This window comes from Heptranchias perlo, chromosome 6 (assembly GCF_035084215.1).
Source record: "Heptranchias perlo isolate sHepPer1 chromosome 6, sHepPer1.hap1, whole genome shotgun sequence".
NCBI classification, from domain to species: domain Eukaryota; kingdom Metazoa; phylum Chordata; class Chondrichthyes; order Hexanchiformes; family Hexanchidae; genus Heptranchias; species Heptranchias perlo.
Genome location: NC_090330.1, coordinates 10549766 through 10573240, shown reverse-complemented (window position 1 = coordinate 10573240; position 23475 = coordinate 10549766). Strand labels below are relative to the sequence as shown.

Sequence of the window (23475 nt, the reverse complement as noted above, 5' to 3'; positions counted from 1 at the left end):
ACCCCAGCGGAAATTCACCGCCGCGGTTTGTTATTTTCCCCGATTTTATGTGTTCACAGTAACACACAGTGCGACACGATTATCAACATAATGGAAGAGATCAACACTGAGCAGGTTTCAAGTAACACGGCTCAGCAGTGTGTCAGTGTGATAAGCAAGTCTGTACAAGCAATAAGTTGTCCATAGCAACATAGTAATGAACAGGGCCATCTGGACAATCCCACCATATAGGAAATGTATCCCATAATATCTCTCATTTACTACTCTATTGCATTTTTCTCCAGGTACTTATCCAACTCTTTCTTGAATTTGCTGATACTATTATCCCATTGCAAACATTCACCACCCTCTGCATAAAATTGTTAAATTTAAAGTTCGAGGCGATGACCTCTAGATCTGTAACAATGTTAAAAACAGTGACATTTATCTTGTTTGTTACCTTTAGGATCTTGGTCAGAATTGTACTCCAGGTTGGGACAGACCAACGCTTTGTACAAGGTCAAAATCACCTTTTAAAAAATTTGTTCTTGGGATGTGGGCATCGCTGGCAAGGCCAGCTTTTATTGCCCATCCCTAATTGCCCTTGAGAAGGTGGTGGTGAGCCGCCTTCTTGAACCGCTGCAGTCCGTGTGGTGAAGGTTCTCCCACAGTGCTGTTAGGTAGGGAGTTCCAGGATTTTGACCCAGCGACGATGAAGGAACGGCGATATATTTCCAAGTCGGGATGGTGTGTGACTTGGAGGGGAACGTGCAGGTGGTGTTGTTCCCATGTGCCCTTGTCCTTCTAGGTGGTAGAGGTCGTGGGTTTGGGAGGTGCTGTCGAAGAAGCCTTGGCGAGTTGCTGCAGTGCATCCTGTGGATGGTACACACTGCAGCCACTGTGCGCCGGTGGTGAAGGGAGTGAATGTTTAGGATGGTGGATGGGGTGCCGATCAAGCGGGCTGCTTTGTCCTGGATGGTGTCGAGCTTCTTGAATGTTGTTGGAGCTGCCAACTTGCTGAGGTTTGTGCTTTATTCCTCTGGCTTTGCAGCCCACGATCCCTGTCACATTTTGCCTTAGATATTCTCTTGTGTTCAACGTCAATGGTCACTGCCATAAGTGAACCTTCTATCCCTACATTCCCCAATCTAGTTAAATGATGAAATAACCTGTTTTTTTTATTATTCGTTCTGGGAATATGGGCATCGCTGTCAAGGCCTGCGTTTATTGCCCATCCCTAGTTGCCCTTGAGAAGGTGGTGGTGGGCTTTTTGAACCGCTGCAGTCCGTGTGGTGAAGGCACTGTTAGGTAGGGAGTTCCAGGATTTTGACGCATTGACGATGAAGGAATGGTGATATATTTCCAAGTCAGGATTGTGTGTGACTTGGAGGGGAACTGGAGGTGATGCAACTGCTGCCCGTGTCCTTCTAGGTGGTGGAGGTCACTGGTTTTGGAGGTGCCGTCAAAGAAGCCTTGGCGAGTTGCTGCAGTGCATCCTGCAATTGGTACACACTGTGGCCACGGAGTGGAGGGAGTGGATGTTTAAGGTAGTGGATGGGCTGCCGATCAAGTGGACTGCTTTGTCCTGGATGGTGTCCAGCTTCTTAAGAGTTGTTGCAGCTGCACTCATTCAGGCAAGTGGAGAGTATTCCATCACACTGATGACTTACATCTTGTAGGTGGTGGAAAGGCTCTGGGAAATCCTTAGGTGAGTCACCCGCCACGGAATGCCCAGCCTCTGACCTGCTGTAATAGCCACAACATTTATGTAGCTGGTCTAGTTGAGTTTCTGAATCATATTGAAAAAGAGAACCCTTGCTCTGTACATTGGCTACTGAAATATCACACATTCCACCAGAAGATACTGAAAAGCTCTTCGGTTGTGGAAAAAGTCACTTATTTACTTCATAAACATAAGGCCCTTTTTCTAGCTTAAGTTATCCAAGCGTAGCTAGTTCAGATCTTTTAAGCAGCTTCTTACTGCTGCTGTCAGCCCACGGCTCAGCCGCTGTGTTTGGGGGAGAGAGAGAGCGAGAGAGAAGGAGGCAGCCTTCTTTCGGTCCTCTGTCTTAAATCTGTGAGATCAGAAGCTTGGCCACCCGAACTGTTGATACCCTTTGATATGTGAGCTTGAGGCTCCCAAGCATTTACCTTAACTAAGCCTCTGGCTGTGCAAATGGAATGAAATGTCATCTTGCCCCTTAAGCGTTGCAGAGTGTTGCATCCACAATGACCGTAAATGTTTCAGATTGTGCACAATGAGATTGATTTTCAACATGCCGCCTGGGTGTAAACCAGGTGTTGTGAATTGGCAACCCGTTATAGAAACTACCTGATTTTCCTTTCCATTGTCTTGGGCATGGAGCCAGACTAAATGGAAATAAAACATAATAAACATTTAAAAAGTTAAGCAAGAAAATAGAAGTATGAAATCCAACACAAGGTATTTTAATCTATAAATGTATTGTTCCTTAGGTTGTGCTGGAACTGCAAGTTATTTTATTCGCCCTCCGTGATCCACCATCATGCTGCTTGCTCCATCGTTCCTGATAATGGCCATTATTTGGACAATTACAGTAAACGGAACTGCCCTCACTTCCTCGAAAGAAATGAGTAAGTAATTTCAACTAACTTATCAACACCAAAATAATCTGAGGTAAATAACTGTAATCCATAGGTTGGCGGTATTCAGAGACCTGGCATCAGTACTTATTTTTCATATGTTGCTCATTTTACAGCAGCTGTGTGTACCATTAGTCATTTCTGAAGCAAATCCTTCCCAGTATAACAAAGGTCAAATGTATGAGGAATTCTGATCCATGAAATGCAAAAGAATTTTGGGATTAGAATATTCAATAAAATAATGCGTTACCTTGGTTTCCCATTTGGCACAAGATTTATTTCATTCATTCAACTGAGAAACCCGCTTTTGAATTGAATTCTTTGGGGATAATTCTGCTCTGTATGTTAAGTTAAGGGAGAAAAAATTCTTCCTCTAATGTCATTTACGTGAGTCTTCCCCAATTTATTAAAGGAATTTTTATTTTTTAATCATACATGCAGAGTAAAATACGCCCTCTGTAATTTGCGGGCTAGCACAAGCCTGTCGAAAACTGGATCACTGCCAGCATCTTGCTGTTGGCTAGGCAACGTTCATGCTTTTGGTATTAAAATGTTAGACTAGTTTTTCTGTGCTACATTTTAAATGTGTTATTTGCTCGTCAAGGTGAGAGCTGTTGGCACTGGGAAATGGAACAGTACCATTCAATAAATGTATTGTCCGAATCAAGCACTCACAGGTCAAGCCAAGCTCATGGCCAGCTGTAGAATAAAGCTCCTTCTAATCAGCCACAACGTTAGAAGTGTAACCGTACCCTGCCAATAGCAACATTTCTCCATTTCCCATATCCCTTTGGGCCTCTGAGTGAATTGCTAATTGAGCATCAAATTGCGATCAGTTTTATCCTGTGGGCCAAGTCCCACTGGGTTAAAACTGCCCAAACTCATTTCCCATTAGACCTTTACAGCCATGAGAGAGAGAGAAAGAGAAACATAACCATCAGCCAAGTCTGGATTTGAGCCCAAGTCCCAGAGGTGAATGGACACTGCATTAACTCACAGTGCCACCCACTCTCCTGACTTCTCGTAAATTGAAACATAGAATTACCATAAAATTTACAGCACAGAAACAGGTCATTGAGCCATCTGGTCTATGACGGTGTTTATTTTCCACAAGAGCCTCTTCCCACCCTACTTCATCTAACCCTAGCAACATATCCTTCTATCCCTTTCTCCCTCATGTACTTATCTAGTTTCCCCTTAAATGTATCTGTACTATTCAAACAATTTAGGGCAGCTGTGATTAATGAAAGGAAGACTTGCATTTATATAACACACTGTCAGATCTATCAAATACATCTCAAAACCCTTCATATACAATGAATTATTTTGAAATGCAATGCGGGCAAATCCACCAACCATTTTGCACACAACAAAAGCCCACAAGCAACAATGCGATGAATAATCAATTAATCTGTATTTGGTAGCATTGGTTAAGGAAGGACATTTTGTGGGTCACCTGGAGAAATAATGGGATCTCCTGACATCCACCCGAACAGACAGAAGGGCCTCAGTTTAACATTTCATTTGAAGATTATCAAGCTCTATCAGTATTCTCTCAGTACTGCATTGGCGTGTCCGCCTAGATTATGTGCTCAAGATCCAATGCAGGGCTTGAACCCACAGCCTTTCTGACCATTGAAAGCACTACCAACTGAACTGAGCTGACACCTGATGTGTTGGGGAGTTGGTAAGGCAACTCTTGTGCCTAATTAAAAAGAGTGCAGCAGGCCGGCTCAGTGGTTGACTCTTAATACCCTCTGAAGTGTTCTGGCAAACCGGTCAGTTGTAAAAAGAATCACTCAAGGGAAAGGCCTACCACCACCTTGTCAGGGAAGTTAGAGATAGGAAATAAATGTGATCCGTTTTTTGTAATGTTTTTATGAGTTTCATCATTTTGTTTTATGCATTTCGTAATTTTGTTTTTCTACGTTTCATCATTTAGCTGTTCTGTTAGATACCTTTGCATGATACATACTGCCTTATAAATGTGCAAAGTGAATACATTTGTATATTTAATAACGTGAGTGGAACAGTAATATAAATAGCACATTACGATACAACCACCATCTCAACATATTTCAAAAAGATAAATATAAACATACTTGAGCATTGCTGCAGTGGGCTACTTATAGACTGACCATAGACTGACCACTGCATCACTAGATTACTACAGACTGACCACTGCATCAATAGATTACTATAGACTGACCACTGCATCACTAGATTACTTACAGACTGACCACTGCATCACTAGATTACTTACAGACTGACCACTGCATCACTAGACTACTTATAGACTGACCGCTGCCTCATTAGAATCATAGAATGATACAACACAGAAGGAGGCTATTCGGCCCATCGTGCCTGTGCCAGGTTAATTGATACCATTATTACTCTAGGTTGCTTCAGTTTTGGCTTTGTTATGTCAATTCAGTTCTCTTGCTCTGCTAGGCTCAGGAACTCATCCATGTCATTCTTTGATGTCAATATTCATGTTTAAAGAAAAAAAATCAAACCTGTTGGAAAAAAATGAAAAGGATGTTGAAGTTGACCCCAATATTTTTAAAATTACTGACTTTTAAAATAGGCCCTGATGATAAAGTTTCTGACATACAGTGGACAATGGCATGAATGTTGCTATAAACAATGCAAAATTAACTTTATGTAATTTTGAATCAATTTATTTTCAATAACCAGGACTGCAGATTTAAGACTATGAAATCAGTACAGTCGGCGCTAAATTGGGCCGTGTAGCGCCCGTTGTTTCGGCGCTACACGGCCTCTCCGCCATCCAAGATGGCATCTTGGATGCACACGCACATTTCCTGCGTGACGTGCACCAGATGCCTTCTTGGTATAGAAGTTAGCGCAGGCGCAGATAACGAACGCTGGTATCATGTAAAGTAGGGAGAAAATGTCTTCAATCAGTGTGCAACGCTGATTTAAAGTGATAGACACCATTTTGGGACTTAACGCTCAACTCAACACACAGTCTTAACCCCAACCATCTGAACGTGTCTTAGAGTGCCTGGAGGACCCCCCCCACCAGCGCTATTTAAAGGGACCATGCAGGATTTACAGGTTAGTGGCTGGATTATTGCTTCTGGCTGCCGAGACATTTGTAACTGTTTTTGGAGGTCTCCTGGACTTCAATACCAAGATACTAGACATAGCCTAACATTTAGAGCCAGGACGTGCAGGAGTGAAGTTAGGAAATGCTTCTACACGCAAAGGGTGGGAGACGTTTGGAACGCTCTTCTGTAGACGGCAGTTGATGCTAGCTCAATTGTGAATGTTAAATCTGAGATTGATAGATTTCTGTGAACCAAGGGTATTAAGGGATATGGGGTTAAGGCGGGTAAATGGAGTAAGGTCACAGGTCCACCATGATCTCATTGAATGGTGGAACAGGCTCGATGGGCTAAATGCCACTGCCACTTGCTGCCTCTTGATATGCACCACCTTCTCCAGCAAGAAAGTGGGACATGTGTCTGGGTGATGTGCCTGTCATGGTTGAATAGCTGCCAGTGAGTGTGGCCTGTGAGTTGTGGGTGGGCGACTTGAAACAGTAGTAATGTGTAAGGGTGAGAGGAAGCATCTGATTGGAAGAGTTGAGTACTGATGGAAAGAGTTTATTGGTATGTGGGTAATGGGGGGCGTAGTGCGTGGTGCAGTTGGTAGGAGATGCCACTTGACAGTTGACCTCACTCACCTTGACCACTCATGTCTAAGCATTGAACTTCTTCCTGCACTGCATCCATGTTCATGATGCTGTGCGTCTGGCATTGACTTCGTCCCCCGCTGCCTCGCACTGCCTTTTGAGTATATGTCTGGAGGGACTCTTGCCCACCGTGGATATAGGATCTCCCTCCTTCTGTCCACCTCTTGCGCCAAGGTCTCTAGTGCATCAGCAGAGAACCTTAGTGCACGCACTCTCGCAGGCCTGGTACCAACTCAGATCGGCAGATTGGTGAGGTCTGGCGTGCGGCTTGGAGGATGTGGGATTTAGTAGTGCGCAACCTTTATTCAATGTTTCAACATAACTCATCAGTGTGTAAACATAGGGATGGGACCTGCATCTGTGTTTTACGTGTGCGATGTCTGATCTCCGTTCATACTCCGTGCAGACAGTAGACTGTTATTTTCAGCAAATAATAGGTACCAGCTACCTTTAACAGGTTTATAAGAAACATCCTCCCTTTAAGAGATTGAGCTCCCTTTGGTGGTGGAAAGTGCAAATTGCATTGATTCCACGTGCAAGGCCTTTAATGGAATGCTGATTGCGGGTAGGCCCTCCGTGTGGGTCCAAACTTGTGTCCTGCCTGCGCATCGCGCTACCCGAGTCCAAAAAAGGCCCCTGTCGAATTTTTCCCCCAGTGTCTCTAATTAGAATTTTGCTCCATATTTAAGCTGTTTAAAGACTGATTGCTGCCACAGTAGGCTGCTTAGACAGTGTGCCTGCCACACTGCAAACAATTGTCGGGATCCTGTTGTTCTGGTCGAAATCAGGTTGTTTAGCACAGTATGGGGATAGAAACAAGCCTTTCAGACTTAGTCGCACGCCCAGACACTTTTGCAGCATCATTATGGTTATGAAATCAGGGGACGGTTGATAAGATCAACCACCATCGCAGAGAGTAAGATTGTTTTTCTCTTTTTGTGGGTAAAACTGTGTTAAAATAATATTCAGAAAATAAATATGGAAAGAATGAACACAAAATAGATCATAATTACATAAATGTGTAGGGCTCCATTATTATTTTAAGAAATACCAGTAAAATTGCAGTGAACCATATTGGTGGAGCTTCTGAGATGATGTTCATGGGTCAGGCAGGGTTTGGACTAGTCGCCGCTGCTGTTGCTGCTCACTGGTTTCCTGCAGTTGGGGTCCAACACTCACTCCACTTGAATCTCACAAGTGATGTCTTCCCAGACCCTAGGGCGGTAACTGTCATGGTTGCTCTCTGGTTTTGGTCTTGCATTCTAATTAGTTGTAACTATCTGGTGCATTAGAGCAGCCTTACTACTATAATGTATATATAAAACATTCTAAATATAGATAAACACTAAATACAGGTAAGCACATAGAGAACTCCCCTGCTCTTCTTCAAATAGTGCCATGGGATCTTTTACGTCCACCTGAGAGGGCCTCGGCTTAACGTCTCATCTGAAAGACAGCGCCTCTGACAATGCAGCACTCCTTCAGTACGGCACTGAAGAGTCACCCTAGGTTATATGCTCAAGTCTCTGGACTGGGACTAAAACCCCCAACCTGCTTTCCTCTGCTTCTACCAACCCACCTTCTGTGTTCAGAGCCAGAACCACCTCACTCCAAGTTCACTTTTGATCAGGTCAAAATGGTTTCAAAGTCCAATGTTATTAAAATATGATTGGGTCTCCTAGGTGTCAGCGGTGGCTTAGGTGACAGCACTCTTGCCTCGGAGGTCAGAAGGTTGTGGCTTCAAATCCCACTCCAGAGACCTGAGCACATAATCTTGGTTGACTCTTTAGGTGATTGGCAAAAGAGCCAGAGGCGACATGAAGAAACATTTTTTATGAGGTGAGTTGTAAATGATCTGGAATGCTCTGCCCAAAAGGGCGGTGGAAGCAGATTCTATAGTAACTTTCAAAAGGTCAAAAGGGAATCCGATAAATACTTGAAGGGAAAAAATTTACAGGGCTATGGGGAAAGAGCAGGGGGATGGGACTAATTGGATAGCTCTTTCAAAGAGCCGGCACAGGCACGATGGGCCGAATGGCCCCTGCTGTGCTGGACCTATTATGATACTTCAATACAGTACAGAAGGAGTGCTGCACTGTCAGAGGTGCTGCCTTTCAGATGACAGGTCCCATCTTCTCTCTCAGGTGGCACTATTCAAAGAAGTGCAGGGGAGTTCTCTCTTGCATTTATATAGAGCCTTTCACGAACTCAAGACATCCATAAGCGCTTTACAGTCAATTTGAAGTTGTAATGCAGGAAATGCGGCAGCCAGTTTGTGCACTACAAGGTCCTATTATCTGCAATGAGATAAATGAGCAAATAATTTGTTTTAGTGATGTTGATTGAGGGTTAAATGTTGACATGGGGCTGGGGAGAACACCCTTGCTCTTCTTCGAAAATTCCCTTTGGATCTTTTACATCCAGCTGAGATGACAGACAGATCTTGGTTTAGCATCTCATCACTGAAGTGTCAGCTAAGATTATGTGCTCAAGTCCCTGGAGTGGGATTAGAACTTTCAATCTTCTGACTCAGAAGTGAGAGTGCTGCCACGAAGCCAAGACTGATACAATGAATCATATGCAAATTATAATAGGATTTTCCCATATCCAGAGCCAATTTTCACTGTTTTTTGTTTCAATTCTTGCACATTTTCTGATGAACATAAGAGTATTCTTCTTCTTCTCTTCCATGCCTAGTGAAACATAAAGCAACTAATTTCTTCCATTGCTTTTGCATCCAGAAGATCACGCTCTGGGATTTTTTTTTATTCGTTCATGGGATGTGGGCGTCGCTGGCGAGGCTGGCATTTATTGCCCATCCCTAATTGCCCTTGAGAAGGTGGTGGTGAGCCGCCTTCTTGAACCGCTGCAGTCCGTGTGGTGAAGGTTCTCCCACAGTGCTGTTAGGAAGGGAGTTCCAGGATTTTGACCCAGCGACGATGAAGGAACGGCGATATATTTCCAAGTCGGGATGGTGTGTGACTTGGAGGGGAACGTGCAGGTAGTGTTGTCCCCATGCGCCTGCTGCTCTTGTCCTTCTAGGTGGTAGAGGTCGCGGGTTTGGGAGGTGCTGTCGAAGAAGCCTTGGCGAGTTGCTGCAGTGCATCCTGTGGATGGTACACACTGCAGGCACAGTGCCCCGGTGGTGGAGGGAGAGAATGTTTAGGATGGTAGATGGGGTGCCAATCAAGCGGGTTGCTTTGTCCTGGATGGTGTCGAGCTTCTTGAGTGTTGTTGGAGCTGCACTCATCCAGGCAAGTGGAGAGTATTCCATCACACTCCTGACTTGTGCCTTGTAGATGGTGGAAAGGCTTTGGGGAGTCAGGAGGTGAGTCACTCGCCGCAGAATACCCAGCCTCTGACCTGCTCTTGTAGCCACAGTATTTATATGGCTGGTCCAGTTAAGTTTCTGTAATGAAGACACTTTTTCATGGGGACAGGTCATGAGCCTGACCGGGGGTGGGGGGGGGCGACTAGATGCGATGGGGGGTTTGGGGGGCGGGGTGGGGGGAGAGGGGTGGGGTCACCACTTCACAACAGGAACATATTGAGAGAAGTGTAAATTCCCACCAGAGGTAGGCTAAAGCAGATTCATTAATCGAGCAGTGAATGCTGTGGCTGTCAGAAGTAAGTCAAGCATTTTCTGCTTCATCGTTTCCACGTTTAACCTAGTTGATTTTCAGAGACAGCGAGAAAGCACCAGAAGGAAACTGCCTTCCAATCTCCTCAGTCTGTGGCGGCTCAGGCTTTTACCTTCACACTGAGCTTAGTTGGACTTTCCTGGGCAGCCCTCACTCCTCGTAAGTTCCTCAATTGACAGTTTTCTCAGCTGCTTGTCCACCTCAGTTAACCACTTCTCCAGCAACCTGACCATGTTATTCGATTCAGTGTCAAGCACCTTCTCTGCCATCGGACTTTCCCATTTCTTTTACTGTTCCCAAAGGGTGAACTGTTCCATAGAGAAACACGTAACCAACTCTTTGGCCACTACTCTTGCACTATATCGCAGTCATAGTTTTGAATTTGTCTTCCATATCATCAATACCCAGGCTGATAGTTCAACTAGCATCTCTCTCTCTCCGACCCTCCGTATCATTAAATATCCTGGTCGCTACTATACTGGGTATCAGATAAGGACCAGAACATAGGTTATACTGAAAAACTGGGAGCAGTTTTGACCTAACCCACCCGTCTGGAAACTGATGGGATCAGGTGCAACGCTCGTTTTACATCCCATCCGATTTTATTCTCCATTATAAAACTTCCCGTCTGGCGAGTTGGGTTAAAATTACTCCCAAAGTTACATGCTGAAGGAGCTCCCATTCTGAGAACTTGTGTAATTTGTGTTATTATGCTGCGTTTGTCACCGGCCAAAGGTCCGATGTATTATTAAGGTGTCAAAGTCACTGTGCAAAAAAAAGGGAAATTGCCTCATTGCAATAGGGAAGTTTGGTCTAAAAAACTCGGTAATTCCTGACCTCAAACTTAAGCGACAGTCAGATATATCCTGCAGAGGGCAACAGCACTCACCTTGGAATTTATTTGTTTGCAGAAATGTGTGAACGTAGAATGTATAAACAAAAATGGATTCTCCTTCGAAGCATTCCTCAGTGAACTCACAGTGCACATGTGTTTGATATTTTTATTTCTTTCCCAAGGTTGAGTGCAAAGGTCAACAGCTGGTGCTGATGTCGAAGTTTGAAACTCGTCCGTTGGAGACCGAATGGGGGAGGGGGGGGCAATTAAAATGAAGGGAACGCCTTATCCCCTCCTATTCCCACCCCCCTTACCTGACTGCCGGGGAGCCCGTCTGTGGCCTCCCGCTTGCGATCTTCCGCTCCTGCCCACCGGCCAGGTAGTGCATCTCGGGCGGGACTCATTCGCTCTGCACTATACCCCCCCCCCCCACTTTAAAATTGGGCCCTTATTATGCGGAACACCTCCATGTGACGTTCAGATAAGCTGCTCTTTATTTTGTAGCAGTCTGGCGTTTAAACCGTTTCAAACTATTGTATTTCTCAGAAGAAGGGACTGTGGGACAGTTCAGCTGTTTAATGCTTCATTGACTTTAAAATATATTTCAGCAGATCTCCTGTGGCCCAAGACCTGCTGTGTGGCTTCTGATACTTACTGCAGCAACCTACGTTTGACAGCAGCTTGCCCATCGCTGTAATACTGAGGCAATATATTGCACGAGAGACATGAGATAAAGCTTAAATGATTTCCAAAAATGTATTTCTACTGTAATATATTATTAGTGCAGGATTTATATGCAATTTTTAAATATTGATAAAAATCCAATAAAAAAACTATTAGTCATTGAGTATATTCAAGACTGAGATCGATAGATTTTTGGACATTAAGGGAATCAAGGGATAGGGCGGGAAAGCAGAGTTGAGGTAGAAGATGAGCCATGACCTTATTGAATGGCGGAGCAGGCTCGAGGGGCCGTTTGGCCTACTCCTGCTCCTATTTCTTATGTTCTTACATCCCGAAATTATTCAGAGTTCAACAGTACAGCTACAATACTGACATCTACCCAACAATATGAAAATTTGCCCAGGTGTGTCCTGCCCCCAAAAAAACAGAACAAACCCAACCCGACCAATTACTGCCCCATCAGTCTACTCCCAATCACCAGCATAATGATGGAAGGAGTCGTCAACAGTGCTATCAAGCGGCACTTACTCACCAATAACCTGCTCACCGATGTTCAGTTTGGATTCTGCCAGGATCACTTGGCTCCAACCTCATTACAGCCTTGGTTCATACATAGACATAAGAGCTAAATACGGGAGGCGAGGTGAGAGCGACTGCCCTTGACATCAAGGCAGCATTCAAACAAGTGCAACGCAAAGGAGCCCTGGTTAAACTGGTCAGTGGGCATCGGGGGAAAGCTGGAGTGATACCTGGCACAAAGAAAATGGTTGTGGTTGTGGGGAGGCCAATCATTTCAGCCCCAAGTGTTACGAAAGTAAACCAGCGAGAAACATAAAAACAGACTGTGAAAGCTTCTATAGGTATGTAAAAAGGAAAAGACTGGTGAAGGCAAACGTGAGTCCCTTACAGACAGAGACTGGAGAATTTATAATGGGGAATAAGATACAAAAAACCTCCCAGAAATACTAGAGAACCAAGGGTCCGGCGAGAATGAGGAACTGAAAGAAATTAGTATTAGTAAAAAAAATAGTACTAGAAAAATTAATGGGACTGAAAGTCAATAAATCCCAAGGACCTGATGATCTATATCCCAGGGTTTTGAAAGAGGCGGCTATAGAGATAGTGGATGCATTGGTTGTCATCTTCCAAAATTCTAGAGATTCTGGAATGGTTCCTGCAGATTGGAGGGTAGCAAATGTAACCCCACTATTTAAGAAAGGAGGGAGAGAGAAAACAGGGAACTACAGGCCTGTTAGCCTGACATCAGTAGTAGGGAAAACGCTAAAATCTATTATAAAGGATGTGATAACAGGACACTTAGAAAATAATGATAGGGTTTGTCAGAGTCAACATGGATTTATGAAAGGGAAATCATCTTTGACAAACCTATTGGAGTTCTTTGAGGATGTAACTAGTAGAATAGATAAGGGGGAACCAGTGGATGTGGTGTATTTGGATTTTCAGAAGGCTTTTGATAAGGTCCCACACAGGAGGTTAGTGAACAAAGTTAGAGCACATGGTATTGGGGATAATATACAGGCATGGATTGAGAATTGGTTAACAGACAGAAAACAGAGTAGGAATAAACGGGTCTTTTTCAGGTTGGCAGACTGTGACTAGTGGGGTACCGCAGGGATCGGTGCTTGGGCCCCAGCTAGAAACAATCTATATCAATGATTTGGATGAGGGGACCAAATGTAATATTTCCAAATTTGCTGATGACACAAAACTAGGTGGGAATGTGAGTTGTGAGGAGGATGCAAAGGGGCATCAAGGGGATATAGACAGGCTAAGTGAGTGGGCAAGAACATGGTAGATGGAATAAAATGTGGAAAAATGTGAAGTTATCCACTTGGTAGGAAAAACAGAAATGCAGAGTATTTTTTAAATGGTGAGAGATTGGGAAATGTTGATGTTCAAAGGGACCTGGGTGTCCTTGTACATGAGTCACTAAAAGCTAACATGCAGGTGCAGCAAGCAATTAGCAAGGCAAATGGGTACGGTAGTGTAGTGGTTATGTTACTGGGCTAGTAATCCAGAGGCCTGGACTAAAATCCAGAGTCACGAGTTCAAATCCCACCACGGCGGCTGGCGAATTTAAATTCAATTAATTAAATAAAAATCTGGAATTAAAATACTAATATCAGTAATGATAGCCATGAAACTACCGGATTGTCGTAAAAAGCCATCTGGTTCACTAATGTCCTTTAGGGAAGGAAACCTGCTGTCCTTACCCAGTCTGGCCTATATGTGACTCCAGACCCACAGCAATGTGGTTGATTCTTAATTGCCCTCTTACGGATGGGCAATAAATGCCGGCCTTGCCAGCGACACCCACATCCTGTGAACGAAAAAAAAAAAAATGGTATGTTGGCCTTCATTTCAAGAGGATTTGAGTACAGGAATAAAGATGTCTTACTGTAATTATCTAGGACCTTGGTGAGACCACAATTGGAGTATTGTGTACAGTTTTGGTCTCCTTACCTAAGAAAAGATAAACTTGCCATAGAGGGAGTGCAACAAAGGTTCACCAGACTGATTCCTGGGATGGTGGGATTGTCGTATGAGGAGAGATTGAGTCGACTCGGCCTGTATTCTCTAGAGTTTAGAAGAATGAGAGGTGATCTCATTGAAACATACAAAATTCTTATAGGGCTTGACAGGGTAGATGCAGGGAGGATGTTTCCCTTGGCTGGGGAGTCTAGAACCAGGGGTCACAGTCTCAGAATAAGGGGTAGGCCATTTAGGACTGAGATGAGGAGAAATTTCTTCACTCAGAGGGTGGTGAATCTTTGGAATTCTCCCCAGAGGGCTGTGGAGGTTCAGTCACTGAGTACATTCAAAACAGAGATCGATAGATTTCTGGATATTAAAGGCATCAAGGGATATGGGGATGGTGCAGGAAAATGGCGTTGAGGTGGAAGATCAGTCATGATCTTGTTGAATGGCGGAGCAGGCTCGAGGGGCCGGATGGCCTACTCCTGCTCCTATTTCTTATGTTCTTATGTCAGACATTGTTTCAGATCCTCAGGGCAGTGTCTTAGGCCCAACAATCTTCAGCTGCTTTATCAATGACCCAAACATAGGGACGGGTCCTGCATCTGTATTTTACATGTGCAATGCCAGATCGCCGCTCAGACTCTGTGCCGACAGTAGACTGTTATTTTCAGCAAACAACAGGTACCAGCTACCTTTAAGAGATTTCTAAGAAACATCCTCCCTTTAAGAGATTGAGCTCTCCCTGGTGGTGGAAAGTGTGAATTGCATTGACTCCACGTGCAAGGCCTGAAATGGAACGCTGATTGCAACTGAGTCCTCGGGCCGGCCGAAACTCGCATCCTTCCTGCGCAGGGGTCATTGAGCATGGGGAAATAGCGCATCATGCTACCCGCGCCCAAAAACGGCCCTCATCCAATTTTCTTTTTCCCCCCATATCTCTAAAGTGAACATCTCAGCAGGACGCAGAATAGTTGAATTCCAACGCGTTTGTTACTTTTAATTATTTCCGTGCAATGTATACGGCACATTAAATGGGTAAATATTACGATTTAGTACTCTTAGCACCGAGATAATATCGAGAATTCGGGCACAGAGATCAGCGCCCAATTCACAATCCGGGTGATTTTCTTACCATTACCGTCATTATTACCTTTACCTGAGAAATTGTCTGGGCTGTGAATTGAACTGACCTCCATGCTTCCATTGAGCAAGGCCGGGAGGACTAAATTGTAAAATTTATTCCTTCGTTTTTTAGCCAAAGAATTATATCGAATGTGTGGTAATTCCTGCTAAGATACGATAATAGTGTTTTCAAGTCTGTACTGCACCAGTGAAACAGTTCAATTTCCCACAACCAGTTACCCGTTTGGTTTTCCTGAGGGAGGTTGTCAATTAAATGATGATTAATGGTGAATAATGGGCAGTTTTGTGCTATGGACTCATGCCCAAAGGAGCTGGGTTTCAACTGCCCAAAGTAATTCCAATTAGAACCCCTAAAACTGTCAAAAATTATATCCTTCATCCCATCACCAGAGTTTGAATTCAAATCCAACCCCCAGATCTAAAAATGCAATACGATATGGTTTGCCTTTACTTATACTATTTTTCATATTGAAATAATTAAAGATTTTCCATGGTTTTATTTGCTGAATCTTGTGCTCATCAAGGTCAGGGGGTTTTTATCCTGGGGAATAGAACGGTTTCCATTTCAGGCACCCAGTGTCAGCATCTGCTTCGAGTCAAATACCCAACAGTTAAATGCAGAGTTGCCTGTATCCTAACTCGCACCAAGTCCCGTTCACCCATCACCCCTGTGCTCGCTGACCTACATTGGCTCCCGCCCGGTCTGGCAATGCCTCGATATTAAAATTTTCATCCTTGTTTTCAAATCCCTCCATGGCCTCACCCCTCCCTATCTCTGTAACCTCCTCCAGCCCTACAACCCTCCAAGATCTCTGCGCTCCTCCAATTCTGGCCTCTTGCGCATCCCCGATTTTAATCGCTCCACCATTGGTGGCCTTTAGCTGCCTAGGCCCTAAGCTCTGGAATTACCTCCCTAAACCTCTCTGCCTCTGTACCTCTCTCTCCTCCTTTATGATGCTCCTTAAAACCTATCTCTTCGACCCAAGCTTTTGGTCACCTATCCTAATATCTCCTTATGTGACTCGTTGTCAATTTTTGTTTGATAATCGCTCCTATGAAGTGCCTTGGGACATTTTACTACGTTAAAGCCGCTATATAAATGTAAGTTGTTGTTGTTACGGTCCCTCTTCCCTGTTCCAAAACTGTGCCTCAACCCCTAATGCAGAAGAGCATCCCTTACTGCAACAGTGCGATATTTAGAATCAGAGACATGTGACCTGTCATGTCGGTAGCTGCTCTTTGCTAAAGTATTCCAAAACAATCCCAATGCTCTGTTTCCTTCCTAAAACCCTGTATCTTCCTCTGCTTCAAATAGTTACCCATTCTTCCCTCAAAAGATGTAATGGTCTCTGCGTCAACTATTCCTGTGGCACAGCATTCCACGCTCTAAAATGATTTTTTCCTACGCTCTCTTGGTAACCCCTGGTCATTGCTGCCCAATCAGAGGAAATGCTCTTTCCCTAGTCACTCTGTTAAAACTCTTCTTGATTTTAAAAACATTTATTAAGTTTCTCAATTTCCCACAGTCATAGGAACATTAGGAACAGGAGTAGGTCATTCAGCCCCTCAGGCCTGGTGCGCCATTCAATTAGATCATGGCTGATCTGCATCTCAACTCCATTTATCCGCCTTTGATCCATATCCCTTGAGACCCTTACCCAACAAAAATCTATTTGATTTCAGCCTTGAAAGCTGCAATTGTCCCAGCATCCAAAGCTTTTTGAGGGAGATAGTTCCAGATTTCCACTACCCTTTGTGTGAAAAAGTTCTGCCTGATTTCACTCTTGAATGGCCCAGCTCTAATTTTAAGATTATGTCCCCTCGTTCTTGATCTCCCCCACAGGAGGAAATAATTTCTCTCTATCTACCCTATCAAATCCTTTTAACATTTTAAACACCTCAATCAGATCACCCCTCAATCTTCGATACTGTAGGGAATACAAGCTAAGTTTATGCAACTTGTCCTCATAATTTAACCCTCTAAGCTTTCAATGACCTCTGAGTGATATTGGCAATTTAGTGCCAATGAATGATTAATTAGGGGCAGTTTTTGTACTGTGGATTTATACTTACTAGAAGCTGACCAAACTCACTTCACAAATGATCGTTACAGCCACCAAACAGGGACTTGAACCCAGGTCACAGATTTGAAAGGTTAGTAACTAGTTCACTGCACCATCCACTCCTCTGAGCTACTATAATCCAGCTTCCCTCTTCCAGAGTCATTTGGCATGACACAGAATAGTGAGTTGCTCAGTGAATAAGGTCTGTTTACCCCACTCACCTGTTCATAGATGGCACTGGTAAGGTAGAAGAATCGGCACTATGCTTTTAATTAACTTTTAAATATGATGTTTGTAGTTGACAGATCACTCGAGATGAAATCACAGCATTACTGCTAGCAATGCCTGAGGCGCACAGCTCCTTAAACTTGGTTTGAGGCTCAGATGTTAAATAGTCAAAAGCTTTCTTACATGACACAATCAACCTACGGTCAATGTAATTCAATGAATGTGAAGCGCTTTCTAATCATGATCAAACACTTCCTCCCTCTCTCCCACATTCCTCTCCCTCCCTTTCCCCCCACCACATCTCCGCTCCTCCTCCCCCAACTCCGCAGCCATGTAATCTCCTGGGAGAATCAAAAAAAAGAAAAAACCCAGGACCAAAATCTACCCCACTGTGTGGTGGTTTACCTGGGCACCATGCCAACATCCAGCACCATTGTGCTTAACCCTTTGAATGCAACACATTAATGGGCACAAGGAAAAAATTAGCAGGGCTGTGGGGACAAAGCAAGCGAGTGGGACTAATTGGACAGCTCTTTCAAAGAGCTGGCACAGGCACGATGGGACGAATGGCCTCCTTCTGCGCTGTAAGATTCTATGAAGTAATGAAGAGTGCCTGCATAAGGCAAGAAAGGCTCATCCCCTGCAAATATTTTTATATTCATATTGTATGTATATATAATTTTTCAAAATTTTTCACTGATACAGGTAATCAACCTTGCTATCCCTTACATGACAATCTGTCATGTATTTTTTATGACAATTCCTGTATGAACTGTACCTGGGAGATCAATGAGAAAGCACCACCGGATGCACAGTATCGTTTGTTTTATACGTAAGTGTGAACTTTTATTCATCTACTTACTTATCTACAGCCTGAAATTGCTGTTTGTGCTCTATGGAGAGGTTAAGTGAGGGTTAATTTTAATTATTTTTGCAAAGATTCAATACATTATTTTATTGCTCTCAGTATGTTGGCCAAATAGTAAACTTATAGACCCTATACAGCAGGCCCTAAATTGAAAAGGAAGAAGTAGTAATCCTTATCATTAACTGTAACCTGCAATTAAGAGGCATTTAAACAGTTGAAATAGTAGGGGAGATGCCAGCACAGATGTTAACTGAGATAAATTGCAGAAGGATGAGGGGTTATAAAGAGAGGAAAGTCAGATTTACTGCCTACTCACTGCCTCAGACAACATGACCTTCCTCTTCCTAACTCCCTATTGTAAGGAATCTTACAACACCAAGTTATAGTCCAACAGTTTTATTTGAAAATCACAAGCTTTCAGAGGCTTTCTCCTTCGTCACCTGAGGAAGGAGGAAGCCTCCGAAAGCTTGTGATTTTCAAATAAAACTGTTGGACTATAACCTGGTGTCGTAAGATTCCTTACATTTGTCCACCCCAGTCCATCACCGGCATCTCCACATCATAACTCCCTATTGCAAGCAGTTTGGATGGGGATGGACACACTGCATGAGCTAGTTGGCCTGTTCCATGACAAAAAAAAGCCTGGTGAAAGAGGCTTGGGAGGACATATCAGTTAGCAGGCAGCACCAGTCAGTGAGTTCAAATCCCACCATGGCACTTTGAGATAAAGAGGGAGCTAGGAAGGAGTCACATCGAGTTACATCAAAACTGCAGCACAGAAACAGGCCATTCGGCCCAACTGGCCTATGCCGGCATTTATGCTCCACACGAGCTTCTTCCCTCCCGACTTCATCTAACCCTATCAGCTTACCGGTCTAGCTGTAGTAGACAAATGCAACAGTAAGAAATTCTTCCAGAATTATAAATTTAAAAGGGTGATTAAAGCAGAATTGAGAGTGGGGATTTTAACTCTCTTCAGGCAGCTGGAACCGGACAAGTATGGGAGTTAAAATCAAAACAGTCCGCTTACTTCTCTTCCCACCGCCCCCTGCCCCGGCGGATATCTTAAAGCCAGGCGGCTGAGGCACGCGCCTGGCTCAAGGGGAAGCCTCGTGAATTTATGCTAATCGGGGTCCTGTTACGTAGAGAGGACCCCAAAGCCATTATTGCGGTCTACTGGGCAAAGAGTCTGCCGTGGACACCCAGGACCAGACGCAGAGGCCGTCCAAGGTAAGTAAAAATCTATTTATGCGGCACCAGGAGGAGCAGGAGTGCTCTTGTGGACCCTGAAATAATAGTTTGGAGTGCTGTCGCCCGGGGATTCCTCCCCTCTCCCCTTCTGAACTCTCCACGACTACTTACCATGCTGCCAGCCAGAAGGCCTCCGCGCTGCCCAATATTGCGTCAGCCCCAACCCCTGGTGAGCCGCTTCTGGACGCCAATTTGGCACTAAGCATCATGCCTGAAATGACAGGTCTGTAACGTCCCCTTGAGCTTAACACCGACAGCAACTTTTTAGCCGTACTTTTTTTTAAAACTGAGATGAAATATTATATCCTACGCACACATTTATTCCTTAAATATTATTTTTTCAAGGCTTAAATACTCCAAAAAAATTAAGAACTGCACCAACTATCATAAGAATGGACGGAGAAATGTTACCTGCCATGTTCAGAAGTTTGAATTGAATCCCTTCGACAAGGCTACAATCTGTGTTGCTGAATCAAGCCAAAAGCTGACAAATCCGTATTGTAAAGATATCGTACCAGTGATCTGCTGTAAGGCCTACTCACTTTAATATTATATTGTCTTTAGGTCTCCACTGTACGGTAGTTAAAGCCTGTTAATTGAATTCCCATGTTGATTAAAACCCCCTAGTCCAAATGAACACATCCTATTTATCCCACGTTTCCATTAATAACAATAGAGTACAGTATTAGCGATAGATAATAATATGGGCAAATCTGTTGGTGCATTTGTTTTAATAAGTTATCTTTCTTGTTTCAGATAAATCCAGTCCTCCAATCAATGTTAAAGTAACAGAAAGTGAAGTAGAATGGGAACACCCAGGTGGCAAACATCCTTCAAATTTCTTTTTTTATCAAATACGTATCACAGATTGGAGCAACAATGTCAAAAAGGTAAATAAGTGCTGATCTTACTGAGGTTTGTAATATGCAGAAGGCCAACCAATGTAGTACCAGCTGTCACTTTAAGAAGGCTGGTGTGGCACTTCCTGTAAACTCAGGAAGTAGATGTGCAAAGGGGGCCGGGTGTAAGATGGCTTCATATCTGCTGTCTGCAGGTACTGATAATAAGCTGGAACCCCTTAATATGTTTCTTGCTGGTTCTATATTAAATGTGTTTAACAAAGAACAGAAGTCTGATCACATCTTTACTGGTTGCCCACTTTAACCAAGTAGATGTAGATAATTCCTCACTGGAGCTGTTTGCAGGATCCCTCGGGATGTGAGCAACGCTGGTGTGATCGGATTTCTAGCCCATCATGATGGTTCAGTTGAAAGTCAGGGGTTGCTGGTTGGGTTTCTTCTTGTTGGAGACAGTCATGTTACCTGCTACTTGTCAGCCCAAGCCTGGATGTTGTCTAGTTCCTACTGTAGATTAGCATAAGCTGCTTCATTTTCATTATTTCTTCATCATTATTTATCTAACAATGTAATTTTCCTCCATTAAATTGAAATAATATGAATTGCACTGATGTATGTATTATCGCCTGTCCTTCTAGTGCTCTAATGATTATTACACTGTTTTAGATTGAAAATGTACAATTGGAAAAGTGGAACATCGGAAATCGAATGAAAAGCTACTCCGTGCAAGTGAGAGCCAGAATTAACAATGGCTTACACGGCTCTCTCTGGAGTGACTGGAGTCAGCCTGTCAATATTGGTAAGAGTATAACCTTGTCAAAACTTAAGCTAAACGGTTTCTGCTGCTCTTCAGGTGAAGTTAGGGAGTGGGAGCAGCTCTGAGGAAATTCTCTGCCAATATTACATCCCCTCGCTGATCCTTACCTGTGTGATGACCCACCTGCGGCCCCAGGTTCCCAAACCAGCTGTTTTCGTGTCCCATCAGCAAGCTGGAGATAAGACTTCACCTTACCCATAAAATCTAGAACTGGATCTATGCTGGGCCACCCATCTATCGGAGGGGGACAGGGGGAAGAGGTGGGGGGGAAGGAGAGCAGAAGGGCAAGGGGAAGGGTGGTGTGGGTTAGATACTTTGAACTTCCCACTATGAATTTTTCTAGTTCTGAGGGATACTCTGAACTGTGTTTCTGAAGTCATCGTCCCAGAACTTCATTTTCCGGAGACTAATACGTCCGGCATCAATCGTAGGGAAAATTCCCAAGACCTTTTATGGAATATAATCAGTATTTAGGTAGGCTCTCAATGATTGTCAATATAGAGACAAAAAAGCACTAGGATATTGCTGCATTAGAAAGAATTCAGAGGAAAGCAACAGGCTGTTTTTTGGAATGTACAACTCAAAGGGTGCAGCTTATACCACCACTTTTGCACAAGGGCAAAGCAGTTATGGGTGCACAGAAGTGGTGGTATAACCAAGGAGTCAGGCCCCGATCTGACTCCCAAACACATTGGGCCAGGAATTATCACCTGGCCCCCCCCACCCCCTCCAGGAGGTAGTGTCACACCTGCCTCAGTGCACATTGGTTGCGATGCCATATTTCGAAGTTGCTCAGGAGGTTGGTTGGACATTTTGAGCACTTTACACATTTCAACAGGAGAAAACAAATATACCTCGCACACCCTACTAACACTAAAAAATTAGCTGGCTGGGGAACTAAGATTAAGTAGACCCGAATAGCCCTTTCAGACTCCTTATTTTCTTACATTCTGATGTACAGAGCACTTGATTAACATCCATACCATACCACTAGCACCAGAAATAGTGTTGGAATGGACCATAGTGGTTTCTTCTTGATGACTGATGATGCAACTCTCGAGCGTGGTCTCTTTTTAATCCGGTCGCATGCACCACATATTTAACTTGCAAAAGCTGACTGTAGCATTCTGCGTTTATAGGGATTTGGTGTTTCATATTCAGGAAAGGCTGAACAGGCTGTGGCTGTTTTCTCTAAAAAAGAGAAGGCTGAGGGGTGACCTAATTAAGGTCTTTAAGATAATGATAGGGTTTGATAGAGTAGACGCAGAGAAGATTGTTCCACTTGGGGGCCATAAATATAAGATAGTCACTAATAAATCCAATAAGGAATTCAGGAGAAACTTCTTTACCCAGAGAGTGGTTAGAATGTAGAACTCACTACCACATGGAGTTGTTGAGGCAAATAGCATAGATGCTTTTAAGGGAAAGCTAGATAAACATATGAGGGAGAAAGGAATAGAAGGTTAAACTGATAGGGTTAGATGAAGAGGGGTGGGAGGAGGTTCGCGTGGAGCATAAACATCGGCATGGACCAGTTGGGCTGAATGACCTGTTTCTGTGCTGTATATTCTACGTAATGTAATTCTATGTAATATTTATGGGTGTTCTTTGGGAATAATGACCTTTTCCTTAGGGAAGAAAAAACCATTGGAGAGCGAGAGGTGTATCTTGGTGGTCCCATTGTGTGTCTCCCATGAATAGACCAGGAGTAGGTTCTAAAAGCATCACCAACTAGCAATTTTCACTGCCTGCTCTGTTGCAGAGTTTGCAGCTGTGAGTTAGTAAGAGATACTACTCAACTAGGTTTAATTATAGTAATTCTTTATCATTCAACAAATATATCAGAGGTATTATATTCTACCTTGCACATAGTTGTCTGCATTTCGTCTGGAGACGTGCCATTGAATCTAGTAGACAGTAATAGGAGTTTGTGTTGTTATTTGCAGAGCCGGAACAAAAAGATCTCTTTCTTTTGAAAATCTCGATAGCGGTTGCAGTTACGTTTGTTGCGATGGTGTTGCTGCTGATGTTCATTTGCAGAAGGTAAGTTATGTGTCTAGTTCTGTTCATTGCAAACATGAGGGACGGTAGTGTAGTGCTTATGGCACTGGACTAGCAACCCAGAAGTTGAGAGTTCGTATCCTACCATAGTAATTTGAATTCAATCTGGTAACTAGTGACACCAGCAGCAAGAAAAATGACCATGAAAGAAAGCTGATTGTCACAATGCTCATCAGGAGTTTGACTATACATGACTCCATTGTTCG

At 43.7% G+C, this 23475-nt stretch overlaps 1 protein-coding gene across 4 annotated transcripts in view; it reads left to right on the top strand.

Annotated features, from left to right (window-relative positions):
- LOC137322734 (interleukin-5 receptor subunit alpha-like) overlaps positions 1 to 23475 on the top strand; it is a 40087-nt gene that overhangs the window by 4268 nt on the left and 12344 nt on the right. For all 4 annotated transcript variants that reach the window (XR_010963223.1, XM_067985740.1, XM_067985737.1 and 1 more), the window contains exons 2-7: positions 2455 to 2592; positions 18121 to 18247; positions 19880 to 20061; positions 20291 to 20424; positions 21058 to 21190; positions 23155 to 23251. Coding sequence is in view for 3 of the 4 variants with exons in the window: in XM_067985740.1 (XP_067841841.1) it covers positions 2505 to 2592; positions 18121 to 18247; positions 19880 to 20061; positions 20291 to 20424; positions 21058 to 21190; positions 23155 to 23251 (761 nt within the window). In the remaining variant the exon portion in view is untranslated. The remainder of the gene's footprint in view (positions 1 to 2454; positions 2593 to 18120; positions 18248 to 19879; positions 20062 to 20290; positions 20425 to 21057; positions 21191 to 23154; positions 23252 to 23475) is intronic.